At 45.4% G+C, this 27,147-nt stretch overlaps 2 protein-coding genes and 1 pseudogene across 2 annotated transcripts in view; 2 read left to right on the top strand and 1 right to left on the bottom strand.

Moving 5' to 3' along the window:
• The window catches only part of ATP5MK (ATP synthase membrane subunit k), a 259,560-nt gene extending 258,941 nt beyond the window's left edge, over positions 1-619 (top strand). The window contains exon 5 of the mRNA XM_049764378.1: positions 519-619. The gene's annotated coding sequence lies outside the window, so the exon portion shown is untranslated. The remainder of the gene's footprint in view (positions 1-518) is intronic.
• Positions 604-26,570, bottom strand: TAF5 (TATA-box binding protein associated factor 5). Its single transcript, XM_049790845.1, has 10 exons — positions 25,973-26,570; positions 20,116-20,353; positions 15,751-16,066; positions 12,672-12,835; positions 12,422-12,557; positions 10,162-10,282; positions 6,220-6,349; positions 3,936-4,113; positions 3,245-3,422; positions 604-1,828 (listed from the first exon to the last, which is right to left on the bottom strand). Exons 1-10 carry the CDS (start codon positions 26,568-26,570, stop codon positions 1,611-1,613), a joined length of 2,277 nt encoding a protein of 758 aa, XP_049646802.1. The 3' UTR covers positions 604-1,610.
• LOC125995204 (uncharacterized) lies at positions 19,403-19,521 on the top strand (annotated as a pseudogene).
• Positions 26,571-27,147: the final 577 nt, after the last annotated feature.

Genomic DNA, 27,147 nt, shown 5'->3' with positions numbered 1-27,147 from the left:
CGGTGGCGCTAATGGTAAGGTGCCTGCCTTGCCTGCTCTAGCCGCGGTTCGATCCCCCGACGTCCCATATGGTCCCCCAAGCCAGGAGCGACTTCTGAGCGCATAGCCAGGAGTAACCCCTGAGCATCACCGGGTGTGGCCCAAAAACCAAAAAAAAAAAAAAATGGAGAAATTGTTTCTTAGCGATTAATAGTATATTATTACTATTATTAATACTATTATTAATACTATATTATTACTGTTCATAATACTGTTCATAATACTAGAACAAATCTATTATCAGTCACTATACTAAATTTGTCCAGTAGTATGCTATACATATAGAATCATACTGAGTTGTTAAAGGTGAGGTGTTGGGTTAAATTGCATTAAACTGAAATACTTGGAGAGGGTCAAAAGTAACTGATTCCTTTGGGACTCTGATGAATTAGCATTCACTTTATTAGCACTCATTGAATGCCTTAATAGTAGGACATATATTTGTCTAAATTTGGCTGTTTTGTTTTTTTTTTATATAGGATTCTAAATAAACTGTACCTCATCTGTTCAGTTCCCATGCCTGAAGAAGCTAATAACTCATCATATGATAATTTGTACAATAAATTATGAATCTGGAAAAGCTGGTTGTCTTTATTTACAAGATATCAAAAATATAAAAACTGTACAAAATGCAACAAAGGCAAAAAACTGGCAGTGACTTGGTCTAAATCCTTTAGTTTCCCAAAGCAAGGCTCAGTATTGGAGGTAAGCAACTGAAATGTCTGTCTGACTTCAAGTGTACTAGGTTGTACATAGGCATTTTAGCTGAAGTAGAACATAAGAGCTAAGTTTCTTCACTTGGTTTATAGGGGAGGGTGGGGGCAGGTGGAAAGATGAGTACAGGCTCCAACAGGTGGTCTTGATAGTAGTACCTCATTGAGTTCTGGTGGTGGTGGTGGTGGTGGTAGTTGTGATGGGGGAGTAAGCTCAAAGCTTACTCCTGGCTCTGCACTCCAGTGACCATATGGGATGCTAGGAATTGAATCCAGGGCAGCTGTGTGTAAGGCAAGTACCTACCCACTGTACTCTTTTTTCCAGCCCCCTCATCTAGTTCAAATTGAAGTTCACCCTACCCAGGTACAGCCCACTAACTATGGGTCAAGGAAAAAATGTTAGTGGATCATCTGAGTACTTGAGTGTCATACGGTAACTACCTTTTTACAGTAGAAACATATATGCTCATAGAATTCTTCAGCTAAAACTCAACACAGTATTAATATTACTCAATTTGAATCTTGAAGCAGGATGAATTACTGAAATCAGTTGAAATTTTTTCTAAACATAATAAATTAAGATAGCATCTGAACAGAAAATGCATAGTTTCCACACAATCCAAAGCACCATTAATGTCCCCTCCACGAACATAATACCTCTTATTCAACTAATGAAAATTAGTTAAACGTGGTTGCTATAGAAACGTGGAATTGTCCTGATCAGATTTTCCAAGCAGCATACTTCCAGATCCATATAGACAAAACATTCTTTGTAGCTTAAATATTAATCACTGAGGTATTTGCTTTTAGTCTCCCTTTTTCAAACAGTAGCTTCAAAAGGTCTTTAATACCGATGGTTTACTGTGGACTATAAGCTCCTGCAGCTAGAACCAAGTTTCTTCGAGTAAAATGGAGGTGTACAACTGGTGTCGATTTGGTCATATATGTTCCCAACAATAATTCCTGCGAATTCTCAGGTAAATTTATATGCCCAGTGGCTGTAGTAAAGTCATCAGTCTCTAAATCTTCAAATGCTTTGACGGCATCCCATAATCGCACTGTGTTATCCATTGAACCTAGGGTAAATCAAAGGAAACTGTAGGAGTGTCCAACACACTTAGGTTCAAGTATACTTTAGGTTTTGTTGTTTGGGGTCCACACCCATCAGTAATATGGGGACCACGCACTACTGGAGACTCCCTGTCCCCCAACCTTCCCTTCTCTGGCTAGCCCTTTAATCCATCTCCCCAGTCCTAATCAAGTATCAGTCACACATACTAAATTTGTCCAGTAGCATACAGTAGTATATTATATGTATAGAATAATACTGAGTTGTTAAAGGTTAGGTGTTGGGTTAAACTGTATTAAACTGAAATACTTGGAGAGGGTCATAGGTAATTGATTCCTTTGGGAATCTGATGAATTAGCATTCACTTTATTAGTACTCATTGAATGTCTTAAAAATAGTAGGACATATATATGAAGAATAAATTTAGTGGTGTAAAACTTAGTATACTGGGGGCAGGAGAGATAGCACAGTGGTGGGTCATTTGCTTTGCATGCAGAAGGTCAGTGGTTCAAATCCCAGCATCCCATAAGGTCCACCAAGCCTGCCGGGGGATTTCTGAGCATAGAGCCAGGTGTGACCCAAAAAAATAAAAAACAAAAAACAATATACTGAATTTATATGTTTCTAATTAAAAACCTAAACTTCAACTGAACCTTTTTTTTTTATATTAAGATTTGGGGGGGGGGGGGGAGGGGTCCACACCCAGCAGCGCTCAGAGTTATTCTGGCTCTACACTCAGAAATCACTCCTGGCAGGCTCAAGGAAAAAATGGGATGCCAGGATTCAAACCACTACCCTTCAGCATGCAAGGCAAATGCCCTACCTCCATGCTATCTCTCCGGCCCTTCAACTGAATCTTTCTAAAGGAGTGGTTCAACAGTTTAACTTCAAAAGTTGTACAAGTAAACTAACTGGAATACTCTGGCTGATCCTTTGAATACAAAACCTAAAAAATAATACTTAATTTTGCAAGTATTTTTGTTTTGTTGTTTTTGGGTCACACCCGGTAGCATTCAGGGATTACTCCTGGCTCCACACTCAGAAATCGCTCCTGGCAGGCTCAGGGGACCATATGGGATGCCGGTATTCAAACCAATGACCTTTTTTTTTTTTTTTTTTTTTTTTTTGTGGTTTTTGGGTCACACCCGGCAGTGCTCAGAGGTTATTCCTGGCTCCAGGCTCAGAAATTGCTCCTGGCAGGCACGGGGGACCATATGGGGCGCCGGGATTCAAACCGATGACCTCCTGCATGAAAGGCAAACGCCTTACCTCCATGCTATCTCTCCGGCCCCACGAACCAATGACCTTTTGCATGAAAGGCAAATGCCTTACGTCCATGTATCTCTCCGGCCCCTAATTTTGCAAGTATTAGTACTCAGTGTTTCTTTTAACATACTGTTCAGAGACATTTAAGTCATTTTACCTGATGCCAAAATTTCGCCGTCTCTACTAAACCTAAGTGAACAGACTGTATCAGTGTGGCCTTTTAATTCTCCAACCATTAAGCCATGTCCAATATCCCAAAGTAGTACTCTGCCATCTGTTGCTCCTGTAGCCAGGAATCTCCCGTTGGGAGAAAATGTCAAAGAATGAATTGGTCCCTAGAAAAGGAGTCATGAGAGTCGTAAGTAAAGCAGGGTTAAAAACTACAAACATATGGGGTCTGCAGAGCTAATACAATGGGCTGAGTACATGCTTTTCATACAAGATAGTCATGTTCAATCCCTAGGACCACATGCTTTCCTAAGCACTGCCAAGTGGCTCAAAAATAGGTTTTGGAAAACTGGTTTGGTTTTGGGCATGTCACCAAGTATTGCTCAGGGATTGTTCCTGGTGGTGCTAGGGAGTCAAATGGCACCCAGAGTGAACCCAGAACCCCCACATGTGAAGTCCAATCCTTTCTCCATCCCAAAATAGCATTTTCAAATTCTTTGGCAATGAATAGAAGGAACAGGACCCAAGGACTCATATATGCAAAGCAAGTTATGCTAAGCCATATCCCCAGCCCAAAAGTTCAGTGGCATGAATAACATCTAAAATGAGTGGTTCAATTTTGTAAAATATTTTTCTTTCAAAAGTAATCTTGTGTTCTGGAATGGCAAAGTGGAAAATACCTTATGTCCAGTGAATATCCTTACACAGTTCCCATTCAGGACGTCCCAAAGCCGCACTGTTCTATCCGCAGAGCCCGTGGCAACATAATTAGAATTTGGATGGAATCTGGTACAATTCACATCGGCAAGATGGCCAGCAAATATCCTTAAAGGTTGATAGTGGTCTGTAGCCCAAAGCCTTTTTATAAAGTTTTGAAAATGAAGATGATAGCTATTAAATGCCAAGATGAAACCCAACACAAATGTGAAGTTATCCCCAATGGGTGCTCCCACATTACCTTACTTGGGGAAGCAGGAGGAATTAATTGAAATTAAATAACAGTCTGAGGCCAGGGAGATAGCTCAAAGGGCTATATGTGCTCTAAAAGCAAAAGAGTCAGGAGATAGTAATGTGGGTAATGTGCTTGCCTTGCAGACTGCCAACCAGGTTCAATTCCTGGCATCACAAATAGTCCTCAGGCCCTGTTAGGTATGAGCACAGATCCGAAAGTAAGCCCTGTGCACCACTGGATGTGGCCCCAAAACACCCCCAAGAAAATTGATGTCCCCCCCCAAAAAAAAACCAACTTTATTCTCTATATAACCCACCTATTCTTTCCTCTTCCATCCCAACTCATTATAACACATAGGTAAGTATGCTTCCCAAATTTTGACCATCTTAGAATTAGTATTTTCTTGAGCTACTTCCTCCTGACCTAAAGTCAATAAACAAAAATGGGCTGGAGCAATAGCACAGAAGGGGAAGGGCATTTGATACCTGGCATCCCATATGGTTCCCAAGATATCAGAAATAATTCCAGGAGTAATCCCTAAATTCGGCCAGGTGTGACCCAAAATTAAAAACAGGTGCTCACAGGCTAAACAATAGAGCACATACCTTGAATGCATGAAGTGTTGAGTTTGTATCCTGGCACATGGGTGCACGCATACACATACATATATACCCATGCATACATACACTCACAGATACATATGCTGAAAAGATTTAATATTTGATGGAATTAGGTAAATGTGCTAATATAATGAGAAGGAATAAAAAAGCAGGTCAGGTGTCGGGAGCAATAGCATAGCAGTAGGGCGTTTGCCTTGTACTCAGCAGACCTGGGACAGTCTGGATTCAATACCTGGCATCCCATATGATCCCCTGAGCCTGCCAGGAATAATTTCTGAGCACAGAGCCAGGAGTAACCCCTGTGCGCCCTCAGGTGTGGCCCAAACACCCCCATCCCCACAAAAGGCAGGGCATTTAGAACTCCATACAAGAAACATGTGGAAAAAAAAAACATGTGAAAACTCCCAATTTTCATATCAAAAGCTATAAATGCTGACATTCTCAAAATTTGAGCCTGAATAATAGAAGTGATAATAAAGGTGAAAGTGAGTTTGGCAGCAGTTTTTAATCCCCAACAAGAAATATTATGTACGGAAAATAAACCCAGTTATAAGATCACAATGTTCTTACCGAGCTACTCGGTCGTGGCCCCCTGACACAAAGTAATATCCATATGGAGAAAATTGTGTGTCCCACACAGGATAGTTGTGTCCTTTATAGCCCACCAAACAAGTAAATGTTTGAAGACTCCATAATCTAACAGTTCCATCCTCTGAAGAGGAAAGCAGGTAGTTTCTGAGAAGAGAAGTTATGATTAGTTCCTAGACTAACTTTCAGTCATCTCTTTAGCTTCTCTATATTTAAGTAATCCCTGAGTTCCACCAGGTACGGTCCAAAAACAAGCAACCAAAAATACATAATCCTTTAAACAGCAAACAAAAATTCCAAAAGATAATAATGATGAAAAATGTCAAATACAGTCAGTTAAGAAAGACTAAAACATATGGAACAAAGAGATAGTTCATTGGTTGAGCACGTGAGAGGCTCAGGTTTGATTCCAGCACTGCACCATTCCCTAACACTGCTAGAACAACCCACCCTTATTGCAAAACACAAGGGAAGAAAAGAAATGCAGTATACTGCTTAAAACTCAACAATTCTGGGGCCAGGTAAAGCAGTAAAGCTGGTAAGGTTCTTGCCTTCCAAGCAGCCAACCTGGATTCCATGCATCCCATATGGTCACCCCATGCCCGTCAGGGGTAATCCCTAAGTGCAAAGCCAAGAATAAGGTCTGACACAGCCAAAAGTGGCCCCAAAACAAAAAAATAGCTTTAAGTAAGATAATCAATGGAATACATGTCAATTCTAAAGCAGAATTTTCCCCCAAAATTGCATAATGTTTCAATAGTTCTTTATATAATTTCAACATAAAGCAGCAACATTTTTTTTTACCTATCTGGACTGAAGCTGGCTCCATAGACAGGTCCACTGTGACCATACAAAATCTTCAACTCACTTGCTGTTTTCTCGTCCATGATTCTTTCTAAGACATCATCTGATTCTTTGTCTATGAGGCTAAGATCTAAAAAGGTCCAAAAACATTAGTTTTTAAGGCAATCACCTCATGATTCAGAAGAGGAACTAACATTTGAACAGCAACTTCTACACATTAACCACGGTGCTATTTCTCCATGACTTACATGATAATCATCCCTCAATCAGGTATAAAGGACAGGAAACAGGCCCAGTTAGTGATCTGCTGGAACGCACGCAGCTGCTCAGTGTTACTCAGTGTTGGAACTAGGATAAATACTTTTGTTTGTTTGTTTTTGTTTTGGGGCCACACTCGGTGACTCTTAGGGGTTATCCCTGGCTATGCACTCAGAAATCGCTCCTGGCTTGGGGGACCATATAGACACCGGGGTATCAAACCCAGGTCTGTCCTCAGTCAGCTGTGTGCAAGGCAAACGCCCTACTGCTGTGCTACCACTCTGGCCCCTAGGATAAATACTTAACAGAAATAAAACTATGAAAACGCCAACACTGTTAAAAATGTATTCTATGAACAAACACTTATTTCTCAATAAGAAACCATTTGGCCCTATGATCCCCAGAGGATATCTTAAGAGTGCCACAGATCAGAAATCAGGGCTAGAGTGATAGTACAGTCAGTTGGGCACTTGTCTTGTACACAGCCAACCCAGGTTCCATTTCTAACATCCCATATGGTCCTCTGAGCATTACCAGGAGTGATTCCTGAATGCAGAGCCAGGAGAACCCTGAGTACTGCTGGGTCCAAAACAAACAAAAAAGAACTTCATAAATTTGAGATCAAGGTACTAAACTAGGGGGCAGCCAGTGGGGGGGGCACACTAACAGAAAGGAAACAGCCTCTTGGGGCTGGAACAATAGCACAGTGGCAGGATATTTGCTTTGTACCGTCCCAGGACTAACCTGGGTTCAATCCCCAGCATCCCATATGGTCCCCTGAGCATGCCAGGAGTGATTTCTGAGTGAAGAGCCTAGAGTAATCCCTGAGCACCACCAGGTGTGCCCCCCCACCGAAAAAAGGGGGGGGCAGATCAGTGGCATGGAGCGGTAAGGCGTCTGCCTTGCCGGCACTAGCCTAGGACGGATAGTAGTTCAATCCCCCAGCATCTCATATGGTCCCCCAAGATAGGAGCAATTTCTGAGCACATAGCCAGGAGTAACCCCTGAGCATCACCCGGTGTGGCCCAAAAAACAAAACAAAACAAACAAAAAAAAATGTTGGAGAGGGGTGAGAGTTGGAAAAAGATGAGGAACCCCAGGTTTATACCTTTTATCTGCAGCTCAGTTCCAACCAGTCCACCCAACATAAACAAGGTTAAAAACTTCTGATCTACCTCAGTGATTGCAATAGCCATTCACTAACTATCTTCAGATATAAAGGCTGGAAGCTATAGATAGCAAGAAACTTTATAAAAAAAATAAATTAAGGGGGGCCAGAGAGATAGTATGGAGGTAGGGTAAGTTTGCCGTGCATGCAGGACATTGGTTCAAATCTCAACATCCCATATGGTCCCCCGAGCCTGCCAAGAGCAATTTCTGAGAATAGAGCCAGGAGTAACCCCTTAGCATTGCTGGGTATGACCCAAAAAACAAACGAGGCTGGCATGGTGGCGCTAGAGGTAAGGTGTCTGCCTTGCCTGTGCAAGCCAAGAGCGATTTCTGAGCGCATAGCCAGAAATAACCCCTGAGTGTCACCAAGTGTGGCCCAAAACACCAAAAAAAAAAAAAAAAAATTAAGACCTAGGCCAGAGCGATAGCTCAGCAGTAAAGTGTTTTTGCCTTGCATGCGGTTGACCCAGGACAAACTCTGATTATTTCCCAGGCATCCTATATGGTCTCCCAAGCCTGCCAAGAGTGATTTCTGATCACAGAGCCAGGAGTAACCAGAGTGGTGCTGGGTATGGTCAAAAAAAAAATTTTTTTTTTGGTTTTTGGGCCACACATGGTGGTGCTAAGGGATTACTCTTGACTATCTGCTCAGAAATAGCTCCTGGCAGGCACGGGGAACCATATGGGACGCCGGGATTCGAACCAACCACCTTTGGTCCTAGGATGGCTGCTTGCAAGGTAAATGCCGCTGAGCTCTCTACGGCCCCCAAAACATTTTTTAAAAAAAATTAAATCCAGGACCGGGAAGGTGGCGCTAGAGGTAAGGTGTCTGCCTTACAAGCGCTAGCCAAGGAACGGACCGCGGTTCGATCCCCCGGCGTCCCATATGGTCCCCCCAAGCCAGGGGCAATTTCTGAGCACATAGCCAGGAGTAACCCCTGAGCGTCAAACGGGTGTGGCCCAAAAACCAAAAAAAAAAATTAAATCCTAGGGCTGAAGACAGTACAGCATGTAGGGCACTTGCCTTGCACAAGGCTAGCCAGAGTTCAATTCCTGGCATCCCATATGGTCTCCTGAGTACCACCAGGAGTAATTCAGAGCCAGGAATAACCCGAGTATCACTGAGTGTGATCAAAAAAAAAAAAGGCAAAATGAAATCCTGGTTTGCTCTTCAAGCTGCTGAATACATATCCCGCTTATTTGTGTATGTTTTCATGCTTGTTCTTTCAAGCTTGCTTCCTCTTGAACATGCTTTCTTTCTCTTTTCATTTCTTTTGGTTTTGTTTTGGTTTTGGGGGCATGTAAGGTAAGCATCTTACCCACTGTAGTATTACTTCAGCCTCTCATGACATGTTTTCCTTTCCTCTCTTCCCTTTCATCTTTTTAAGTTAGGTTTGGTCAATAAAACTATCTTGTTTCACAGAAAGAATGAGAAACGAAAAGAAAAGAAAAGAAAAGAAAAGAAAAGAAAAGAAAAGAAAAGAGAGGGAGGAAGGGGAGAGGAGGGGAGGGGAGGGGAAGGGAACGGTGAAAGAGCACAAACCTAAACAGTTCTTCCTATGTAATTCTTATGGCTAAAACAAAGTGTTCTCAGGGGTCAGAAAGATAGAATGGAGGGAGGGCATTTGCCTTGCATGCAGAAGGATGGTGGTTCGAATACCGGCCATCCCATATGGTCCCCCGAGCCTGCCTGGAGCGATTTCTGAGCATAGAGCCAGGAGTAACCCCTGAGCTGAGTGCTGCTGTGTGTGACCCAAAAACCAAAAGCAACAACAACAAAGTGTTCTCCCATGAAAAACTAAAGATTTTTTAAGGGAGGGGAAAGAGAGTTCAAAGGTCTAGTGTGAATGCCTTGCATACAGAAGGCCTGAGTTCAATATTCAGCATTACAAGCTCACCTGAGCACCACAAGGAGCAACTCCTGAGTACTATACCAGGAGAAGTCCTGAACATTCCTGTATGTAGTCCAAAATAATAATAATAAATTGTAAAGGCTTTTAAAGTACAATCAGAAAAATGTTAGGTTTTGAACTTGAATGTTAGGTTAATCTATAGCTGAGACCCAGAAAAGTTAAACCTTTCTAATTCCAATCTTCTGATTTCTACCCAATACACTTTGTTTTGCTTTGGGTTTTTTTGGGGTGTGGGGAGGAATGACCCACACCTGATGATGCTCAGAGTTACTCCTGACTCCACTCAGGAATTACTCTTGATGGTACTCAGTGGACCATATAAGATGTTGATACAATACACTTCTCTGTTAGAAATGTTAGCATTTTGGGCCAGAGAGACAGCAGTAGGGCGTTTGTCTAGCAAGTACCCAACCCAGGACCAACAGCAGTTTGAATCCCAGTATCCCATATGGTCCTCCAAGCCTGCCACGAGTAACTCCTGAGCATCACTGGGTATGACCCCAAAACTTAAAAAAAGTGAAATTCTTCTAAAATCCTAATACATTATGTATATTCCATGCACAAAGACTAAAGTAAAGTACTGATAGATGCTTTCAGTTACCTGCGGCTTGCTTGACACTACGAAGCTTTTTGGGTGTCACAGACCACACACGAACAGTTGAATCTGCAAAACCTCCAGCAATCAAACTCGAGTCATCAGTGACATCTACTGCAGTAAGTCCCTGTCAATTTGGGGGAGAAATAATTATATGAATCAATATTGCTTTAGGGGACAACATTATCTGTTAGACTGCATAATGCTATTTTTCTCAAATGAAAGTATAGATTTCAAAGGCAGGGTTTCACTGCATAGATCACAGTCATGGCAGCTTGGCTGTCTGCAATCCCTGACACCATATGTAATTTACAGACTCACTATAAAAGGGCTTAAGTGAGCATTACAAAAAGAGGTGCTAGGGTTGGAGAGATAATACAGAGGGTAAGGTGGCTTTGCTTTGCATACAGCTGACCCAGATCCGCAGTATTCCATATGGTCCACCAAACCTTCCCAGAAAGGATCCCTGAGCACAGAGCCAGGAGTAAACAAACAATGAATACCACAGGCCAAAAGAATCAAAAGGCAAAAAGTTTCGGGAGTGGGGGTTTGCACTCTCCATCAAGTACTACAATTAAATATAATCGCTGGCAAGGACATGTATGAGTACTAAAGAAGTATCACACCTGTAACTAGTGTGCCTCAACCTAGATTGTGAACTCCCAGTAAGGATGTGCATAAGCACAACTAATGGAATCTAAACCTTGGGAAGCAGCAGGACCTAAAATGCAACTCTCGGACTAAATGCAACTCCTGGCAAGCATAACAGATAAAATTAAGCACGCAGAACACCACAGTGAAGTGTGTGTCCGACCCCCAGTCACAATAATGAAAGGAGTGGAAACACAGAGGGGAAAAATTAGGAGACCAGAGGTGAAAGATGATAAAATGATTTCTCCTCCTCAAAAGCTAGCAGAGGGGCCGGGCGGTGGCGCTAAAGGTAAGGTGCCTGCCTTGCCTGCGCTAGCCTTGGACGGACCGCGGTTCGATCCCCCGGTGTCCCATTTGGTCCCCCAAGCCAGGAGCAACTTCTGAGCGCATAGCCAGGAGTAACCCCTGAGCGTTACCGGGTGTGGCCCAAAAACCAAAAAAAAAAAAAAAGCTAGCAGAATCCTCACCTGTGAAAATATGCAAGGATTTGGAACAGATGTGTTGGTAAAGGTCTTTTACACACTGCCATTTATCTAGTCTTAGCAATGTCCAATTCTCCTTTCCTTACTGCTCTAAAAGATATTTTTATCAAGAGTTCACAGGGGTCAGAGCATAGGAGGTATGGCATTTGCTTTCACATGGTCAGCCCAGGTTTGGTCCCCAGAATTGCCTATTATCACAAGTCTGCCAGGAGAAATCTCAGAAATTTCTGAGATTAGAACTAGATGTGGACCAACCCGCCCAACTCCAACCACCAAAAACAAAAATTCACAAAAACACATGTGCTCTCTGGGCTCATGTGTGGCTGCTTGCACACTTGTGTACCTGAGTATATGTCGCTCATATCTCACCTCTTGAGATATGCACTCTCATACTTTGAAACTGTAATGCTGGGGCGCGGAGAGATAGCACAGCGGCGTTTGCCTTGCAAGCAGCCGATCCAGGACCAAAGGTGGTTGGTTCAAATCCTGGTGTCCCATATGGTCCCCCGTGCCTGCCAGGGGCTATTTCTGAGCAGACAGCCGGAGTAACCCCTGAGCACCGCTGGGTGTGGCCCAAAAAAAAAAAAAAAAACTGTAATGCTAGGTTGTGTACTGGTATACTGGGGCTCTCTGCGCCTTGGAGAAAAAAAAATCTACATTCTCTCTTGAGCTATTTCTCTCTCTTCTCTCACCTTTCTCTTTTCTCTCCTCTCTGACACTCTTCTTTCTCTCTTCCTCTCTCTCTCTCTCTCCTTCCTCAGAATTTCTAAATAAAAAATGTTTTACTGGGGCCGGGAAGGTGGCACTAGAGGTAAGGTGTTTGCCTTGCAAGCGCTAGCGTAGGACAGACCGAGGTTCGATCCCCCAGCGTCCCATATGGTCCCCCCAAGCCAGGGGCGATTTCTGAGCATATAGCCAGGAGTAACCCCTGAGCATCAAACGGGTGTAGCCCAAAAACCAAAAAAAAAAAAAGTTTTACTTTAAAAAGAGTTCAAAGAGAAGACTGTAATGTAATTTATATTCCTTTTCCTAGTAAATGGATGAACTACATTTTCCTCTTCCTCAAAAGCTAGCAGAATCCTGTTATTTTACATGACCTTCCAGGTAGACTCTATTCCCATTATTGCACCTACCTGATAAGCATTGAGGAATGTATAAAAACAAATGGAGGGTAAACAGTCTGGCCCAAGACGGACTCGTTTGGTGGTTTCTTTCATATTCATTATCTTATCCAACTTATCTGAATCTTTTAACTCAGGAAGAGGGATCCTGTAAAAGCAAAAGACTGGAAACTACTCTCTGAATATTGATGAACAAATCTGCACTCTCTGTAACATAGTATCTTACATTTCTACACAATTCCCTGAGGTATCTTTCCCTCACCTGTTCTGAGGTGGAGCATTGGGATCTTGCTTTTTGCTTTTGGATCCAATGCTATCTTTTTTAGGCTTCTTCTTCTTAGGTTTTCCCTCTTCATTTTCTCCTTCCTCATCTTCATCATCTAAAGGTACTTCAATTTCTGGTTCTTTCAATAAACCAAAAAATACCTACCAGTCAAAAGAGAAATTTAATCAATTAATAGTTTTATTCACTGATACCTCCTTTTCATATTTTTTTTTCAAAAAACTTTTTATTGGGGCCAGAGAGATGGCATGGAGGTGGGACGTTTGCCTTGTATGCAGGACAGTTGTTCGAATTCCAGCATCCCATAAGGTCCCACCGAGCCTGCCAGAAGTGATTTCTGAGCGTAGGGCCAGGAGGAACCCCTGAGTGCTGCCGCGTGTGACCCAAAAACCAAAAAAATAAATAAACAAAAATTCTGATTGATTGATTGATTGAAGGGCACACCTAGCTCTGCACTCAGAAATCACCCCTGACAAGTTGAGGGACCATATGGGTGCTGAAAATAAAACCAGGTCCCTCCCGGGTCGGCCCATACAAGGCAAACGCCCTACTGCTGTACTATCTCTATGCCCCCCCCCTTTTCATATCTTAAAAAAACCATGAAACATTCTTTTTATACCCAACATTCTCCCCATCTTACTAACAAAACGCTGAAATTACTAGAATAGCAATATGCTCATTTAAATTATGTCTGTTCTCAGGCTCCCTTGAGTCGGGAATTTCCATATAAACTAGTTCTAGTCAACAGATGTACACAAAACATACACTAGACTGGGTGTTATTTATATTGGGCCACATCCAGTGATGCTCAGGGGTACTCTTAGCTATGTGCTCAGAAACTGCTCCTGACTCAGGGGACCATATGGGATGCAGGGGATTGAACCTAGGTCCATCCTGGGTCAGCCACATGCAAGGCAAATGCCCTACCACTGTGCTATCACTCTAGCCCCTGGGTGGGTTTTTTGTTGGTTGGTTGGTTTTGGTTTGTTTTTTTTTGGTTTTTGAGCCACACCCTGTGACACTCAGGGTTACTCCTGAGTAAACAGGGGATTGAACCACGGTCTGTCCTAAGCTAGTTCAGGCCTTACCCTTTGCGCCACCATGGGAGAGATAGTACAGCGCTAGGGCATTTGCCTTGCAATCGGCTGACCCAGGAACAACGGTGGTTCAAATCCCAGCATCCCATATGGTCCCCCGTGCCTGCCAGGAGTAGCCCCTGAGCGTCACCGGATGTGACCCAAAAAAAAAAAAGTTTTCCTGGGAAAATTACAAGAGATTCAGCAGAAATACATATTTTGCCTTCCCCTTCTGCCTTCTTGGGATGCTGTGGCAACGCTAGGGCTGCAAAAAAGAGAGTATATGCTGGGTACTGTTTAGTTTTTGTGGTGCTAGGAACTGAACTCATTGGCCTCACATATGCAAGACAAATGTTCACCAGAGTCATATCCTTGGCCCCAAAAGCCACATTCTGAAGGTAGAGCAAAAACTAGAAGTAAAGGTTGTCAGTCATATTAGAAAGCCCTTATGTTGGGGCCAGGGCAATGGCACAAGCAGTAGGGTGTCTGCCTTGCACACAGTAACCTAGGATGGATCACAGTTTGATCCCCCAGCATCCCATATGGTCCCCCAACTCAGGAGGGATTTCTGAGCACATAGCCAGGAATAACCCGAGCGTCACTGGGTGTAGCCCAAAAACAAAACAAACAAACAAACATAAAAAGCCCTATGTTGGCATAGGAGAGCCTTCCTCTTTAGTTCATCACAATGAGAAAAACATTTACTTTTTCGGGGGGAGGTTGTTTTTTGGAGCCACACCTGGCAATGATCAGGGTTACACCTGGCTCTGCACTTAGGAATCTCATGGTGGTGTGCTCAAGGGATCACATGGGATGTAGGGGATGGAACCTGGTTTGGCTGCATGCAAGGCAAGTACAAGTACTATTCCTACTGTTCTATTGCTCCAGAAAAATCTTACTTGTTTCAGTTACTATAGTCAAGATTCTGTTAAAAAGCAATCATTCTTGGGGCCGGAGAGATAGCACTATTGTAGGGCATTTGCCTTGCATGCAGATGGATGGTGGTTCGAATCCTGGCATCCCATATGGTCCCCCAAGTCTGCCAGGTGTGATTTCTGAGTGCAGAACCAATGGCAATCCCTGAGCACACCTGGCAATGATCAGGGGTTACACCTGGCTCTGCACTCAGGAATCTCATGGTGGTGTGCTCAGGGGATCACATGGGATACAGGGGATGGAACCTGGTTCGGCTGCATGCCGGGTATGACCCAAAAACAAAACAAAAGACAACCATTCTTTTTTTTTTTTTTTTTTTTTGGTTTTTGGGCCACACCCGGTGACGCTCAGGGGTTACTCCTGGCTATGCGCTCAGAAGTCACTCCTGGCTTGGGGGACCATATGGGACGCCGGGGGATCGAACCGCGGTCCGTCTCCTAGGCTAGCGCAGGTAAGGCAGGCACCTTACCTCGAGCGCCACCGCCCGGCCCCAAGACAACCATTCTTAAATTCCCACTAATCATTATCGTCCTTAGAAGAGAAAACTTGGTATACTAAGTGTTAAATTATTCCCAAACTAGCTATAAAATTAATATATGAAAATGCTACATTTTGGGCCCGGAGAGATAGCACAGCGGTGTTTGCCTTGCAAGCAGCCGATCCTGAACCAAAAGGTGGTTGGTTCGAATCCCGGTGTCCCATATGGTCCCCTGTGCCTGCCAGGAGCTATTTCTGAGCAGACAGCCAGGAGTAACCCCTGAGCACCGCCGAGTGTGGCCCAAAAAAGAAAATGCTACATTTTGGGGCCGGAGAGGTGGCGCTAGAGGTAAGGTGTCTGCCTTGCAAGCGCTAGCCAAGGAAGGACCGCAGTTTGATCCCCCGGCGTCCCATATGGTCCCCCCATGCCAGGGGCAATTTCTGAGCGCTGAGTCAGGAGTAACCCCTGAGCATCAAACGGGTGTGGCCCGAAAAAACAAAAAAAAACAAAAAACAAAAAGAAAAGAAAATGCTACATTTTTTCATCATCAACATTACATAGTCCATACCTTTGATTTGTTTGCCTCTCGTTTAGCCTCTCCTGCCAAACTTCCCACCATGGCATCTATCTGCTGCTTACTCCGAGGCATCCCATCAAAGATGTCAATGTAGAGGTGCTCCTGAACTATGTTCCATATCTGATTGTTCTGTTTCTCCTGAAGATGCCTCTTCAAGAGTTGGTACGAGTCACGGGAAATACGGAGAACAAATTTACTTGTTCGAAAATCCAACATGGTCTCATTCCCTTTCATGTGTTCCTTTTTGGTAAGGCTAGATAATACTCGTAGGTCATCCTGATAATAACATTCCTGATCTCCATGGAACCTGTTTTGGTGATTATGAAAAATCATTTTTCAAAGTAATCATTAAGAGATTGGCTTTCCCCACATAATTATAAACATTCTCTAATATTTAAACACACAGTCTAATAAATTACCCTGGAGTAGAGCAATAAGTTCAAGAGTAACTCACTTCAAGATCGTTACAATATAATTCGTCCTAAAAACAACTAATGTCATGGGACTGGAAAGACAGTACAGCAGGTAAGGGGTCTGTCCTGTATTAGCTGCATGCAACTGTGTTAGCCGCCTTACTGCTGTGCTATCACTCAGGCCTGATTCCTTATATTCTTAACATCAAAGTTATTAAACATCAGTATAATTTTCCTAAAAAGTGAAAATACACAACTTCTTTTATTACCAATTAATTTCAAATATCATCTCAATTTTCCTATGAAGTAAAAATGCAGTATTCAGGGGCCAGGAAGGTGGTGCTAGAGGTAAGGTGTCTTTCTTGCAAGCGGACGGACCTCGGTTCGATCCCCTGGTGTCCCATATGGTCCCCCCAAGCCTACCAAGGGCGATTTCTGAGCACATTGCCAGTAGTAACCCCTGAGCGTCAAACGGGTGTGGCCCAAAAACCAAAAAAAAAAAAAAATGCAGTATTCTTTTTAAATCCATAAACCTTAGCAATTAAAAGCTTAGCTCTGAGCTAAGCAAACTATGAGCAGCAAAAAATTCAAGAATATTTAGAGGGGCCGGGTGGTGGCGCTAAAAGTAAGGTGCCTGCGCTCAAAAATTGCCCCTGCTTGAGGGGAAGATATGGGACGCCAGGGGATCAAACCGCAGTCCTTCCTTGGCTAGCGCTTGCAAGGCAGACACCTTACCTCTAGTGTCACCTCGCTGGCCCCTAATTTTTATTTTTTAAAATACTTAACTACCAGATATATACAATTCTAGGCACTGTGAATAATTACTGATAATTCAAAATCAAAGCACATAATTCAAAAATTTTGAGTTCTCTTATTACACAGTGGTCCTCAAAACTGTGGCCCACAGGCCACATATTGTATTTGTTCCCATTTTGCTTCTTCAGTTCAAATAAGATAGATGCAGTGTTATTAGGAATTTGTTCATAGTTTTTGTTTTTACTATAGTCCAGCCCTCCAACGGTCTGAGGGACAGTGAACTGGATCCCTGTTTAAAAATTTTGAGGACCTAGACTACTATTACAACATACATGCCATTCGACAAGCCTGGCTCTATTAATTGAACTACACAGCTCTGACCCAAACTGTTACGTTCTATCTCCTTATGTGGGTGTTTTTTTTTTTTGGGGGGGGAGAGGTTTGGGTCACACCCAGTGGTGCTTAGGGGTTACTCCAGGCTCTACGTTCAGAAATTGCTCCAGACAAGCATGGGGGACCATATGGGATGCCGAGATTCGAACCATCGTCTGTCCTGGATCAGCTGCGTGCAAGGCAAACACCCTATTGCTATGCTATCTCTCTAGCCCTTCTGTGTATTCTTTTTCTTTGGCACCTAATTTTTTTTTTTTGAGTCAGACCCAGTGGTATTCAGAGGTCCCTTTGGCAATGCTCTGGGGATCATGCTGAGAAATTAATCCAGGATATTAGCATGCAAAGCATGAGCTCAACCTGTTAAATACTCCCTCCATCCCTCTCTTTATCTTCAATAATTCAATTCACTGTAGGTTTCTTCCAATATATACTCTCTTCTTATATATCTCTTACTTGGCTATAAAATGTTCTTTTTTTTTTTTTTGGTTTTGGTTTTTGGTTTTTGGATCACACCAGGCAGTGCTTAGGGGTTACTCCTGGCTCTATGCTCAGAAATCACTCCTGGCAGGCTGGGGAAACCATATGGGATGCCAGGATTTGAACCACCGTCCTTCTGCATGCAAGGCAAATGCCTTACCTCCATGCTATTTCTCCAGCCCTTAGAGCACTTATCTTAAAAGTGAAGTCTTGAATTCAACCTCTAGCATAGGAATCAGGGAGGGAAAAGGAAGGGAGCAAGGAAGTCCTCCCTACTTACTTATAACAATGATATGCATACTTAGAGCTGCAAAGTCATCTTATAGCATAGGTGGGAACTACATACAAAATGATATAAAAAGGTAAAACAACAGGATAACAATCGTCTCTAATAGTCAAGGACTCTGAGATTCTCTGCAAGACATTGTACAGCAGGTAGGATGTTTGTCGTTCATGCAGCTAAATTGGGTGAGATCCCTATCACCACATGTGGTCCCCTGAGCACTGCCAGGAGTGTTTCCTGAGCACAGAACCAGGAAAGCCATATCCCACAAGGAAAATGGTCTAGTCCTGGACTGCCAACTTTTATCAAAAAGAAAAGCTAACTTTTATTTTCTATATATAGCCTTTTATGTTTCAGTCATTCAGAGACTAATAGAATCCTAACACAACTTCCAATTACTCTTAGATAAAATCAAAAATAAACTTTAGGGGCCAGAGTGATAGTACAATGGTAGGGTGTTTGCCTTGCATGCAGCTGACCTGGGACGGACCCAGGTTCAATCCCCAGTATTCCATATGGTCCTCCAACCCTGCCAGAAGCAAATTCTGAGTGCAGAGCCAGGAATAACCTGTGCTTCACCAGGTGTGCCCCCCCAAAAAAATTAAAAAATAAACTTTAGGGGCCGGAGAGATAGCATGGAGGTAAGGCATTTGCCTTTCATGCAGGAGGTCATCGGTTCGAATCCCGGCGTCCCATATGGTCCCCCGTGCCTGCCAGGAGCAATTTCTGAGTCTGGAGCCAGGAATAACCCCTGAGCACTGCCGGGTGTGACCAAAAAAAAAAAACAAAAAAAAAAAGGGGCCGGGCGGTGGCACTGGAGGTAAGGTGCCTGCCTTGCCTGCGCTAGCCTAGGACGGACCGCGGTTCGATCCCCCAGCGTCCCATATGGTCCCCCAAGAAGCCAGGAGCAACTTCTGAGCGCATAGCCAGGAGTAACCCCTGAGCGTCACAGGGTGTGGCCCAAAAAAAAAATAAATAAATAAATAAACTTTAGGGGAGAGGAAGGGGGGAAAAATAAACTTTTTTTTTTGGTTTTTGGGCCACACCCGGCGGTGCTCAGGGGTTACTCCTGGCTGTCTGCTCAGAAATAGCTCCTGGCAGGCACGGGGGACCATATGGGACACCGGGATTCGAACCAACCACCTTTGGTCCTGGATCAGCTGCTTGCAAGGCAAACGCCACTGTGCTATCTCTCCGGGCCGGGAAAAATAAACTTTAATTGTATTGATACTATTATTGTTTGAATAGTCAATGACTCTCAGCCAATTCTTTTCCTATCCAAGACAACCTCCTGTTGTTCTTAAGATTAATAAAGACTTTTGTCTATGGCCATACCATCCTGAACCCGCCCAATCTCGTCTGATTTCGGAAGCTAAGTAGGGTCGGGCCTGGTTAGTATTTGGATAGGAGACTATCTGGGAATACCAGGTGCTGTAGGCTTAAAAAAAAAAAGACTTTCAGCATGTCCCAAGAACCTCACTATCCGGGGCCAGTGAGGTGGCGCTGGAGGTAAGGTGTCTGCCTTGCAAGCGCTAGCCAAGGAAGGACCACAGTTAGATCCCCCGGCATCCCATATGGTCCCCCCAAGCCAGGGTCAATTTCTGAGCACTTAGCCAGGAGTAACCCCTGAGCGTCAAACGGGTGTGGCCTAAAAAAAAAAAAAAAAAAAAAAAGAACCTCACTATCCTAGCCCCTACACAGTTGTCCAGTTCCATGTTATACACACTCCACCCTATATTTAGCTCCAGCTATACTGACCTTCTTTCATTCACTTCACCTACCTACCACAAAGTTTTCATATGTGCTTTACCCTCTTTATCTGGTTAATTACTACCCACCCTGCAGACTTTACCTCAAACATTACTTCCTCTAACCAACTAGACCTCCAACTAGATCAAATCCCACATATTTCTTATAGTATCAGATATCTCTAATACACAAAGTATCTTTTGAGTTGCAACTTAAATTTTTTTGGGTTACAAAGCACATGAGTATATGTATGAATGTATATAATGTACATAAAGATTCACATACTTCTCAAAGAATGACTTTGCCTCATTCTCATGTTGATTGTAGACTAGTTCCAAATACATATGTACAAATAGAGGATAAAAGAGTTGGGATAATTCTGCCCGATGACAGTCCAATGAACATTCAATGAAGTGTTTCAGTCCACTGTAATATTCCTCATACATGGTGGGGTCTCCTTGTTGGTTGTAGGCAGACAGCACAGCACTAACATCAGGCTGGTCTTCCACAGTTACACTTCCAACTGTTTAAAACATGAAAACAACTTTAAGCAAATTAACACATACTATGTCTGTTTAGCTAAAGTCAAGAGGTGAATTGTGGTTGAAGCAATAGCACAGTAGGTAGGTTCTGTCTCCAGCCCCCATATATGGTCTCCCAAACCTGTCAGAAGTGATCCCTGAGTGCAGAGCCAGGAGCAAGCACACCAATACTACCAACACACACGAGGAGAAATATTTCTCAGATATATGTCCCTCTTTTCTGGTTTTTTGGGGGCTACACACTGTGAATCTTAGGAGTTACTCCTGGCTATGCGCTCAGAAATTGCTCCTGGCTGGGGGACCATATGGAATGTCAGGGATTGAACCAAGGTCCCTCCTGGATCGGCAGTGTGCAAGGCAAATGCCCTACACCTGTGCTATAGCTCTATCCCCCATATGTCCCTCCTTTCAACCTTTCTTCAACACAACTACATCATGTTTTGTTTTTGCATCACACCCAGCAGCTCTCAGGGGTTACTCCTGGCTCTGCACTCAGAAATCACTCCTGGCAGGCTCAGGAGACCATATGGGATGCTGGGATTCAAACCACCATCCTGAATCAGCTGCCTGTAAGGCAAACGCCCTACTGTTGTGCTCTCTCTCTCTCTCTGGCCCCACCTACATCATGTTTTGTTTTGTTTATTTAGTTTTTGGGCCACACCCGGTGACATTCAGGAGTTACTCTTGGCTATGCGCTTAGAAATCGCTCCTGGCTTGGGGGACGACCATATGGAATGCTGGGGGATTGAACCAGTCTGTCCTAGGTTAGTGTGTGCAAGGCAAACGTCCTACCGCTTGCGCCACCAGTTCAGCCCCACATCATGTTTTTTTTTTCTTTTCTTTTTTCTTTTTGGTTTTTGGGCCACACCCGGCATTGCTCAGGGGTTACTCCTGACTGTCTGCTCAGAAATAGCTCCTGGCAGGCACGGGGGACCATATGAGACACCGGGATTCGAACCAACCACCTTTGGTCCTGGATCGGCTGCTTGCAAGGCCAACACCGCTGTGCTATCTCTCCGGGCCCCCACATCATGTTTTAATGGGATTTTTCACTCTGTTTTGGTCACCCATACCAAAATCCTTCAACTTGTCCATACCTTATAATAAAAAATTTGAGGGCTGGAATGATAGCACAGCAGGTAGGGCAGGGCATATTCCCTGTACACAGCCATCTGGGTTCAATCCCTGGCATCCCATAAGGGTCCCAGAGCCTGCCAAGAGGATTTCAGAGTTCAGAGCCAGGAGTAACCCCTCAATGTCATCACAGGGTTACTGAGGCCCAGAAACAAAACAAAACAAACAAACAAACAAAAGATTCATTTATTTCCCTGAAATTAGCTTAATAACAAAATTTATAAAACATGGTATAAGAAAAAAATCAACCATTTTAATCTTTTTTCAAGACTGGCTATAAATGGCACGCACCCACCACTATCAACCCAAAAACTGAATAACAATCCCAATTCTCAAAGAGTTGGGATGCTGGAGCAATAGTAGGACGTTTGCCTTGCACAGCATCCCATGGTCTCCTGAGCACTACCTAGAATGACTCTTGACCCTTGACCACCACTGGGTGTAGTCCAAAACAAAGCAGAACTCTCAGAGCTAAAGTACTTGTAACTTTCTTGTGTTACCTTCACACTATAAATATCAGTATTTAGGGGGAAGTGGAGTCATGTTTGGATTTTTTTTTTAAGAATATATTTTTCTTTCTTTCTTTCTTTCTGCCATATCCAGCAATGCACAGGGAATTCTCTTGGCTCTATCATCAGGAATTAATCCTGGCAGTGATCAGAGGTTGACCAGGTACAAGGCAAGTACCCAACCTGCTAAAATATGGTGATCGCCTGGAAAGTTGGGTTTTGAGGCTACACATGATGGCAGGTAGGAGTTATCCTGGCAAAGCTCAGGGACCATGTGATGCCAGGATCAATTCCAAGCTTCCTACATACATTGTGCTAATTCCAGCCCTCTGAACAAGCTCCCCGGCCCCTAAAATGTAAGCATTTTAAGAGTGAAAAGGATCATAGAGGCCTTTTGTTAATGATTCTAAAATGTAAGGAGGGAATCACGGAGCAATAGACAGCAGGTAGGGCATTTGCCTTGCACGCAACTGATATGGGTTAGATCCCCATTATCCCATATAGTCCCCCAAGCCTTCAGGGGTGATTTCTGAGTACAGAGCCAGGAGTAACCCCTGAGAGCCACGGGTTGTGGCCCAAAAACCCTAAAAATAAATCCTAGGGGCCAGAGAGATAGCACGGAGGTAAAGCGTTTGCCTTTCATGCAGAAGGTCATTGGTTCGAATCCCAGCATCCCATATGGTCCCCCAAGCTTGCCAGGAGTGATTTCTGAGCATGGAGCCAGGAGCGCTGCTAGGTGTGACTCAGAAAAAAAAAAAAAATTCCTAAAAAAAGGGCTAAAAAGACAGTACAGCAAGTAAGGCATTTGCCTTGCAAATGGTCAATCCAGATTTGATCCCCAGTCCCAGATATGGTCAAGAACACTGCCTAGAGTGATCCTTGAGCGTGAAGCCAAGAATAATCCCTAAATACTGCTGGGTGTGGGCCTCCCCCCAAATTTCCAAAATATGGGCCTTAGTAATAATAGCAGTAGGGTGGTTGCCTTGCAAGCACCCAAGTTCGATCCCTGGCATCCCATATGGTGCCCCAAGGCTGCCAGGAGCTATTTCTGAGCACAGAGCCAGGAGTACTGAGCGCTGCTGGGTGTGGCCCAAAAAACAAAAAAAATTTTCTCCAAAATATACCCCAATTGTATATGCTTAAAGCAATTTCCATAGCATTTCAAGGCAGTAAATACAAGTATTTATTTAAAATATACCAATACCAAATATGACACATCTATTAATGAGTTTGAGGCTGAAGAGAGTACAGCCAGTAGGAGTTTGTTTTGTACACAGCCAATCCTGGTTCAATCCCAGGCACCCCATAAAGTCCCAGAGCCCACCAGGAGTGATTTTTTTTGGGGGGGTCCACATCTGGCGGTGTTCAGGGCTTACTCCTGACTCTGCTCAGAAATCGCTCCCGACAGACACATATGGGATGCCAGGATTCTTCAAACCATCAAACCACCATCCATCTTGGATCAGCTGCATGCAAGGCAGACACCCTATCACTGTGCTATCTCTCCGACCCCAGGAGTGATTCTTGAATTCAAAGCCAAGAGTAAATCCCAAGCACCATAAAATATGATCCCAAAATTGGGAAAAACAAAAGAAATTAAAAGAGTTTGATGTTGGGGACTGGGATAGCTCAGGGATCAGTGACACATGACTTGCATACTCAAGGCCCAGAATTTGATCCCCAACATAGCATAGCTACACAAGTATTGCCACGTATGGCTCTGATGCCCCTAATAACCACACAATGTGGACCTGAGTAAGATCACATGGACAAGTCCTATAATTAAATATCAAAAACAAAAAATTGTATGTAAAAAAGTTTAATTTTGTTCTTTTTTTTTTTTTTTTTTTTTTTGGTTTTTTGGGCCACACCCTGTGACGCTCAGGGGTTACTCCTGGCTATGTGCTCAGAAGTTGCTCCTGGCTTCTTGGGGGACCATATGGGACACCGGGGGATCGAACCGCGGTCCGTCCTAGGCTAGCGCAGGCAAGGCAGGCACCTTACCTCCAGCGCCACCGCCCGGCCCCCTAATTTTGTTCTTGAGCCACAACTGACTATGCTCAAGGCTTACTGCTGGCTCTATGATGTAAAAAAAAAAAAAAAAAGTGAATCGTGTAATGTATAGTCACACTAGCTGGTTCTCTGATGGCCTCTCTTACTCTAACTGGTTTCTTATCTATGGTCTAAAAAGTAGATTATTTCTGAAGAAATATGAGAGAAAATAATGGATAAATCTGACATAGTTTATTCGCAAGAGTCCTCTCAGACTCTGCACTAATTTAATCCAATTAACATGTCTCAGCAGCCTGAGATCCCCTTTTGTGGGGAATTGGGGGGCACAACCGGAGGTGCTCAGGAGTTACTCCTGGCTCTGCGCTCAGAAATTACTCCTGGCAGGCTCAGGGAGTGAACCAGGGTCTGTCCTGGGCCAGCCGCATTAAGGCAAATGCCCTTCCGCTGAGCTATCGCTCCCTAAGACCTGCTCTGAGGGCCCGAAGAGATAGCACGGCGGTGTTTGCCTTGCAAGCAGCAGATCCAGGACCAAAGGTGGTTGGTTCGAATCCCGGTGTCCCATATGGTCCCCTGTGCCTGCCAGGAGCTATTTCTGAGCAGACAGCCAGAAGTAACCCCTGAGCACCGCCATGTGTGGTCCGTCCCCCCCCCCCCCCACAAAAAAAAAGACCTGCTCTGAGTTTTTTACTGCTTGAACTTTTGACAACAGTTGAGAAAGGCTCGGTGGGGTTAATCAGGATACTAAGGCGTACATACGCTGATGCGTGTGCCCGGTATCTCACAAGAGATGAGCCTCGAAATAACCCATCTAAAGGCAAAAAAAAATTTTCACTCTCAAGTTAAAAAGTCCGAATTCTGCATGGGGAGGAGGGGTGGGAGTGGGAGAATCCAACGCCTATACTCCTAAGGGGTTCTCGAACTCTGTTGGTACCACACAGTAAGTACTTGGGCGCCTTTCTTAAAAATATAATAATAATAATAATAATAATAATAATAATAAAATAATAACCAAAAAAAATAAAAAAAAAACTGCGAATTCCCAGAGTCCAGCTTCTACAAGAGCCGCATTCACTTCGCCCCCAGAGACGCCTAGGAATCCTCATTTTGCGGAATGAAGGGTCCGACAACGCCTGGCAGCCGAGATTCAAACTCTCAACAGCCCCGCAGCGTTCATTCCATAGTATCCGGGCAGTACCATCCCCAGACCTGGGCCCCTCTCAGTCAGTCAGTCAGTCAGTCTGTCGGTCTGTCTCTCTGTATGTCTGTGGGTACCATCCCCAGATCTAGGCCCATCTGTTAGTCAGTCTGTCTGTAGGCCTGTCTGTCTGCACCATCCCCAGATCTGGGCCCCTCTCAGTCAGGCAGTCTGTCTGTCGGTCGGTCTGTCTGTCAACAGCATTCCCAGATCTGGGCCCCTCTCAGTCAGTCAGAGTCAGTCAGTCAGTCTGTCCGTCTGTCGGCCTGTCTGCACCATTCCCAGACCGGGTGTCTCTCAGTCAGTCAGTCAGTCAGTCAGTCAGTCTGTCTGTCCGCCCGCTCCTCTCCAAAGGCGCGCGCTGGACAACGGCTGGGTGGGCGGCTCGAGCACGAGACCCGAGGTTGGCTCAAAGCGCATCAAGCGCCCTGTCCCGGGCTGGCCGGGGCGCGGGCACAGACAGAAATTTCGCAGGACGCCGAGCCCACGCAAGCAACCCCGCGCGGGCAACGGCATCGGGCGAGGAGGACGAGCCCTGCCCGCCTGCCTGCCTGCCTGCCAGCCACTCCGGCAACTGACAGCTCGGCGCGGCGGCGGGTTCGACTGCGCAGCCGGCGCACGGCGGAAAGGGGCGGGCGGGCGGCCCTAGAGGCGGGCCCAGGAAATTCAAAACAAGCCCGCAGAGGCGCAGGCCCGCCGGCACGACCTTCCTTCCCTCCGGCCGGCCCAGCCTGCCGAGCGGCGCTCACCTCTGCCGGCAGCGGCGGGACCCGGGGCTGAGCCCGAGGCGGCGGCCCCGGCAGCGGCTGCAGCTCCGGCCCCGGCTCCCGAAGCGGCGGCGCCGGGCGGGTCGGGCGCCGCGGAGCCGGGCCCCGCGGAGGCTGCGACCCGGCTGAGGAGCGCCTCGGCGCCGCCGCCGCCGTCCGGCTCTCCCGGGGCTCCGGCGCCCGCCGCCGCCTCCTCCAGCAGCCGGGCCTCGCGGCGCAGCGCCTCCTCGGCTTCGCGCAGGTTGCTCTGCCGCAGGAACTGCAGCACGGCCAGCAGCGTCTGGCGGTCGTGGGTCGCGCCCGCCTCGGAGCCCGGGGCCGCCCCCGCGGGAGCCGGAGCCGGAGCCGGAGCCGGAGGAGCCGCCGCCGCCGAGGCTTTGGGAGTCCCGCCATCCCCGCCGGGCGCCGAGGCGGCCGCCACGGTCCCGCCGCCGCCGTTGGGGCCGTTGGGGCCGTTGCTGGGGGTGCCGCCGCCGCCCTCGCCCGCTCCGTCCCCCGCCTGCGGAGGGAGCAGCGCCGGCGGTCCCTCCGACTCTAACTTGACCGCCACCTCCGTCTGCTCCTCCGCCAGCGCCGCCATCTTGCGGCTGAGCCACCTCGTGCCGTCAAGCGTGCCGGCCTTTTGCGCCGCACGGAGGGCGGGGAGGAGGCTTTTTGCGACGGCTCCCGGAGGCGGTTTACGGCAGTGGGCGGGGCCACGGAAAGAAAAGGACTCGGAGCGAGAACTTTCTGAGGGGTCACTCGCTGGCTGACTCACTGGAAGGAAGGCAGGAAGTGGCCGTGCTCGCTCACCGCCTCAGACCTGTGCCCGGTAATGAGTGGCTCGTTGCGGGCCGGCTCGAACCTGGCTCTATGATTCACCTTTTTACAGGAGACGGCCTTTTGGTCAACGTCCTTATACAGGACTGTCTAACTATGGCTCAACTGAAACCTAGAGAGAAACTTGCCAAAGCCAGACAAGATTGAAATGTCAAAATTGGAATCTAGGCTTTCGCTCCAAGCAGTTCATTTATTTGCCAGACGATGGCTTCAGAGACGCTAATAGTGTTTTTATTTTTTTCTGCTTGCTTCTGGTAATATCTCCTATTTCGGTTTCAATTTCTCTGAAAATTAATTGCAAGACTAATTTTATGTCTCTTCCAAAAAAAAAAAAAATT

Source organism: Suncus etruscus, chromosome 17, assembly GCF_024139225.1.
Source record: "Suncus etruscus isolate mSunEtr1 chromosome 17, mSunEtr1.pri.cur, whole genome shotgun sequence".
In the NCBI taxonomy this organism is placed as follows: domain Eukaryota; kingdom Metazoa; phylum Chordata; class Mammalia; order Eulipotyphla; family Soricidae; genus Suncus; species Suncus etruscus.
The sequence above is the reverse complement of the archived record's forward strand: the minus strand, read 5'-3'. Positions and strand labels throughout refer to the sequence as shown.

What these genes read in the sequence shown, in the direction of transcription:
- TAF5 (XM_049790845.1), bottom strand. Translation starts at nt 26,570, where the DNA reads ATGGCGGCGCTGGCGGAGGAGCAGACGGAGGTGGCGGTCAAGTTAGAG. An exon ending in CATTCCTCAATGCTTATCAG is followed by an intron (nt 10,283 to 12,421) that starts GTAGGTGCAATA and finishes CCAAATTGACAG; the next exon opens with GGACTTACTGCAGTAGATGT. An exon ending in GCCAGCTTCAGTCCAGATAG is followed by an intron (nt 4,114 to 6,219) that starts GTAAAAAAAAAT and finishes CTTTATAAAAAG; the next exon opens with GCTTTGGGCTACAGACCACT.